This window comes from Loxodonta africana, chromosome 3 (assembly GCF_030014295.1).
Source record: "Loxodonta africana isolate mLoxAfr1 chromosome 3, mLoxAfr1.hap2, whole genome shotgun sequence".
Taxonomy (NCBI): Eukaryota; Metazoa; Chordata; class Mammalia; order Proboscidea; family Elephantidae; genus Loxodonta; species Loxodonta africana.
In genome coordinates, this window is record NC_087344.1 from 183,675,845 (window position 1) to 183,682,153 (window position 6,309).

The following is a 6,309-nucleotide window of genomic DNA, read 5'->3' on the forward strand; positions in this document are numbered from 1 at the left end:
ATGCCCTGTTCTTCTTCATATAGTCCAGCTTCTCAGATTATTAGCTCAGTACACAGATTGAATAGGTAATGTGAAAGGATACAACCCTGATGCACACCCTTCCTGACTTTAAATCACACAGTAACCGCTTGTTCTCTCTGAACAAGTGCTTCTTGATCTATGTACAGGTTCCACATGAGCACAATTAAGTGTTCTGGAATTCACATTCTTTGCAGCTTTATCCATAATTTTTTGTGAACCACACAATCAACTGCCTTTCTGTAGTCAATAAAACACAGGTAAACATCTTTCTGGTATTCTCTGCTTTCAGCATCTGACATTCAGCAATGAAATCCCCAGATTCTGCATCCTCTTCTGAATTGGGCCTGAATTTCTGGCAGTTTCCTGTTGATATACCGCTGCAGCTGCTTTTCAATGATCCTCAGCAAAATTTTACTTGCTTGTGATCTTAATGACATTGTTCGATAATTTCCGTATTCAGTTGGATCACCTTTCTTAGGAATAGGAGTAAATTTCGAGTCTTGTTTTTCTCCAATGCCTTCAGTGATGTTTGGATTTCTTCCTTCAGGACCATGAGTTCCTGATCATATGCTATCTCCTGAAATGGTTGAACATCGACCAATTCTTTTAGGTGTAATGACTGTATGTATTCCCCCCATCTTCTTTTCGTGCTTCTTGCTCCTTTTAGAATTTTCCCCGTAGAATCCTTCACTACTGCAACTCGAGGCTTTAATTTTTTCTTCAGTTCTTTCAGCTTGAGGAATGCCGAGTGTGTTCTTCCCTTTAATTTTCTATCTCCAGCTCTTTGCCCATGTCATTATAAGACTTCATTTTGATTTCTTCGACTGCACTTTGAAATCTTCTGTTCAGTTCTTTTACTTCACCAATTCTTCCTTTTGCTTTTGCTACCTGATATTCAAGATCAAGTTTCGGAGTCTCTTCTGACATCCTTTTTGGTCTTTTCTTTCTTTTCGATGACCTCTTGTTTCCTTCATGTATGATGTCCTTGATGTTATTCCACAACTCATCTGTTCTTTGGTCATTAGTGTTCAATGTGTCAAACCTATTCTTGAGATGGTCGCCAAATTCAGGTGGGATACACTCAAGGTTATACTTTGGCTCTAATGGACTTGTTCTAATTTCTTCAGTTTCAACTTGAACTGGCTTATGAGCAACTGATGGCCTGTTCCACAGATGGCTCCTGGTCGTGTTGTAAAATAAACACTTATAGACCAAACTGCATAGCGGCACTAACTTTTCAATAGTAAATAAATATTCTAAACCACATATCTTTCTAAATGTGGGGCCAGAACACTCAAAAAATTAATTTCAGAGGTGAACAAAAACGACAGGACCTTGAATTTTTGTCTGCAGATGGGGTAAGGAGAACAGGTGATACCCATGAAGATGAGGCAGACACAGGCCTTCTGGAGCCTTGAAAATTTCCCTTTCTTCTGTACCATCCATGTTTTAAGAAACACTCTGATTTCATATACAAAAAGCTGTTTATCTACAATGTCACTTGGAAAAGTGAAGTGAATTAGAAAAGAAAGAGAGTAACAGGTATGAAAGCTTAATAAAGTTTAAAAATCTTATTTCTTAGAGTAGTCATGTCTAAGCTTCTTTCTTGCTGGAGCAAACACAGTGATGATGATGATCTCCTGCTGCTAATAAACTACCATTTATTGTATGCTAATTCTGGGTCAAGGCCCCTGAGTGGCACAAATGGTTTGACTTCAACTACTATACTAAGAGGTAAGGATGGTGAGACTTCACCTTACTTACTTTGGACATGTTACCAGGAGGAACCAGTCCCGGGCAAAGGACATCATGCTTGCCAAAGTAGAGAGTCAGCAAAAAAGAGGAAGACCCTCAATGAGGTGGACTGACACAGTGCCTGCGATAATAGGGTCAAACATTCCAAAGGTTGTGAAAATGGCACAGGACCAGGCAGTGTGTTGCATTCTGTTGTATGCAAGGTCACCAGGAGTCAGAACCAACTCAATGGCAGCACATAACAACAACAGCAATTAACCTAAGGGTTTTCAATTTGAACCTACTCAGCACTACCATGGAAGAAAGTTCAGATAATCTGCTTCCAAAAAGATTACAGCCAAGAAAACACTATGTAGCAATTCTACTCTGTAACACATGACTTTGCCATGAGTTGGAATCATCTCAAAGGCAATGAGGTTTTGTTTTGTTTGTTTGTTTAATTCTGGGTCAGATTTTCTGCCAATAAAAATACAGGCATTATTCAATTGTATACCTAAGACAGATTTGTGATCTAAATATTATTTTCCCCACTTTGCAATAGAGAAAACGAAATCCTGAGAAGTTAAATAATTTGTCCCCCAAATCAAAGAGTAATTAAAGAAAACAAAATGTGCTCAATATAATATAGAAATAATCTTTGGTGTGATCCAAAATTCAGGTAACAGTGATTATGAGATCTGGATGTTGGGAGCAAAGAAGAATAGAAATAAAATAAAATTATGACATAATATTGCTGACAAAAGGTTTGAAAAAGAAATACAATAGTTATCCCATCTCAAAACATATACTTTATTCAGGAAGTGAAAGGAAAATTACAATTGCTCAAGTGGTAGAAATCCCTGCCCAGGTTACAGACACAGAAGACGTCAAGAGAATCATCTGATGAGACCAGGGGAACGTGCCCTTGTTCTTCCTTTGAAGCCCTGGGATCCTGGCACAGCTGAGAACTGCCCTTTCTCAGTTACTTCCTGGAGAGTAGCAGTATAACAGTGCAGGAAAAAAGAAAAAACTTCAGTAGCTAGGAATCAGCACAGGCATATCATGGACTAATGGATAGAGAAGCTGTGTCCATGATTGGCTTTGAAGAGAAGATGAAGGTGGAGTTGTGGAAGGAGTCTGAGCCAATTGTCCTTATCCTTTCATGATCCTGATGAATTCTGAAGCTGTTACTTGCTCTTAGGTGGGCACTTCTGCTGGCAGGGTTCAGGTGGGCACTTTGGGAGTGGACATGGCTCTGGGCACTTTGGAAGTGGACATGGCTCTGGGCACTTTGGAGGTGGACATGGCTCAGGGCACTTAGGTGGGCACACCACAGGAGGTGGCTGGCAGGGCTGCTTGCACTGCTGTTGCTGGTAAGACATCTTTTTTGGAGTCTCCGGAAATCTGAAAGAAATTAGATGACAGTGTTCACAAGAAGGAGCTTCTACAGAGAAGCCAAAGCTTATTTGATTCCATTGGATATAACCTCTCTAGTCTACAAGATATACTTTCATCTGTTAACTCCCTTTTTATAACTTTCTGGCTTCTCCTCTCTAGCCAGTTGCTTCACTAGCTCTGGGAAAATTCTCTCTGTTCTAAAGTGGCAAGTAATGATGTTTACATAAAAATAACATCTTCAAAAAAGGCAGTCACAAGTTCTGAAATCCTGAGCGAACTCACAAGCATTTCCTATCATTATTTCTTAGGAAGCATCAATAGTTGGACAGAGAGCAAGCAACTGTTCAGGGAGAATTCAATGGCCTTTGAAATCACAGCAGAATGGACTCAAACAGAAATGGAAAGGAAAAAAAAAATTACCTTGTTCTCCTCTTCGAACCAAAGCTTTCCTAGTTACTTCTTTTTCAATTTACCAGGACCAAGTTAAAGCAGTATATCATTGTATCATTATGCCCCAAATTACACTTTTCATCAATTAATGGCTTCAAACCCATGATCCTAACTTTCAACACACCAAATTTCCTGTCTTCAGATTGAATTCAAATATTTAAGAGCAACAAATAAACAGAAGAACTCAAGGAATCAGACTCACCAGGTTCTCCAAATAGATCAGAAATCGAGTATCAGGAGGATGCTAACCTTGCAGCAGAGGATCTCTTTATATAAGGGATTGCTGTCCCACCCAAGGGGAAGTGGAGCTACCTAAAACTGGGCTGGTCCAGGAATTTCCTAACCAAATGCAAATCCATCCCTAACTGGCTGGACAGGGACTCTGATAACAGGAAGCATCTTGCTTCCGGATCTCCTCACTGGGATAAGTTTCCATGACTCAGAGGCCCTGCCTAAGCGACAGTTTCAGTGACTTATGTCAGTGGGAGAATTTAGGGAATTCTCTAACTGGTGTCCAAAGGCTCTTTTTCTTGACTGAAGACAAAGATCCTTTCTTATCCTTCACCTTCCCTGCATCACAGAACTGCCTTCCCTGTTCCACTTTAGCTGGTTGTCAATTTGTTATATATTCTGGAGTGAAAAAAGCCTGACTACCTGGGACCCTGGCTATCTTGTGACACCTTTCACATTACCCCAGTATCAGTTGCCATCCAGTCAGTTCCAACTCACGGGACGCCATGTGTTTCGGAATAGAAGTGCACTCTATAGGATTTTCAGTGGCTGTGATCTTTCAGAAGTAGACAGCCAGGTCTGTTCTCCAAGGTACCTTTGGGTGGACTTGAACTATGAACTTTTCCTTTAATAGCTAAGGATTTAACCGTTTGTGCCACCCAGGGACTCCTCTCATTACTCCACACACTCATTATATTTCTTCTTGATTCTATGGCTTGCTAATCAAAGTTTTCTTTCCTCCCTCAAAAATTGACGATGTAAGGCTGCAGATTATCTCATTAGCCCACCCACCGGTATACTTCTAAACATCCCCAATTTAGGGTCCTATTTTCACTTGCTTTGCATCTTCAAACAGAAAACATGAAGCTGATTCCTAAGGCCTTGGAAACCCTGGTGGCGTAGAGGTTAAAAGCTACAGCTACTAACCAAAATTTGTTATTTTGAATCCGCCAGGTGCTCCTTGGAAACCCTGTGGGGCAGTTCTACTCTTTCCTATAGGGTTGCTATCAGTCGGAACTAACTTGACAGCAATTTTTTTTTTTAAGGCCTTTATAAAATCTGTATTACTTTGGGCCACATGTGCTCCACGAGCACCACAGCATCACCTATTACAACTGAGATACTCTAGCAGCTCAGTACCTGGAACTACAACAGAAAGCAAACTTTCTGACCTAACTCACTCCCCACATGGTATACCAGGTGCTCCTACATAACTTTACCCAATAAGAACTAAGTAGATTGTTCATATTTTCTGTCATCCTATCCCCGGAAAACCAGTGGCAAATCCAACCTAATAATCAATGCCATTCAAGCAATTAATTTTATATGTATTTTATATTTATTAGTTATTTAAACAGTGTGATACAGAAACTGTTGGTAGATTCAAGATGAAGTTTAAATCTGTTTATTAAAAATTCAGTTATTAAAATAAATTACCATTCATTTACACCTCCTTAAACATTAATAATTATGTCATTATAAATTTTACTTAATTTTAGCATATGTCCGTATTGAACACAGTGGAGTTCATGTCAGGTAAACCCGTTTGCAGCTGTACATTCCTCATACAATTTGGCAGTGTTCTACAGCGAAGGAGAGATCTAAATGGAACCTGACGTCTGCTCCCAATTCTATATTTGACAAGCTGTGTGACCATGGGCAGGTCACCTCACCTCTCTGGGTTTAGATCTTTGTCTATGAACAAAAAAAAAAAAAAAAAAGGGCTAGAGGTGGAGATTGGCTGTATTGGGCCATCTCTTAACTGTTCAAGCTTGAATTTTCTTCTCTTTCTTTCTTCCCACAGAACCCTAGATTAGACCCATATTCCCCACCTCTATGAAGCTGCCTTTTCTACAGAAGCACATTTCCTAGAGGTGCTTCTGTTATCGGATAAACTACAGGGTGGGATCCAGTCTCCTCAGTCCTTTTCCTCCTTGCTGTTCTCAAGAATATGTATTTGAACCCTTTTGTCTTTTTGAACAAAAGTTTTCTTAATCAGCACTTGAAGGAAATAGAAGTGAACAAAAATCACATGCATTCATTCAAAGACTAATTACTGAACCACACCTGTGTGATTCCTTCTGATGTTCCCTACAATAGAGAACAGATGCAGTCCTGTGCTGTGCACAGTTAATGGGAAACACAGGCAGATACAGGCCGTTAGGGTGCACTGTTCTCATGCCCACACAACGTTGGCAGCTGAACTCCAGGAAGCTGTGCCCTCTGCTTTTATCCTTTCATCTGCTCCAGTTGGAACCTTTCTCCTTGCTGGCCTTTCCTTCCGTATCCAGGGCAGAACATGAGACACCAGCTAATGCCTTTCCAGATGTACACACTCCCTGTTCCACAAATGAAGGGTGACCTTATGAAACGCATTAAAGTACTGTATGAAAAGCCTTTCAAAAATGTTTCATCAACCTATAAAGAAATGTGCTAAAAGCAAGCACCTCTTTCTAATGGGGTCTCCCAAGTAAG

The 6,309-nt window shown here is 40.2% G+C and overlaps 1 protein-coding gene across 1 annotated transcript; it reads right to left on the reverse strand.

Moving 5' to 3' along the window:
* Positions 1–2,925: 2,925 nt before the first annotated feature.
* On the reverse strand, positions 2,926–3,828 carry LOC104846336 (small proline-rich protein 2G-like). The gene has a single exon (XM_023553981.2). It carries the CDS (start codon positions 3,135–3,137, stop codon positions 2,943–2,945), a length of 195 nt encoding a protein of 64 aa, XP_023409749.1. The 5' UTR covers positions 3,138–3,828; the 3' UTR covers positions 2,926–2,942.
* Positions 3,829–6,309: the final 2,481 nt, after the last annotated feature.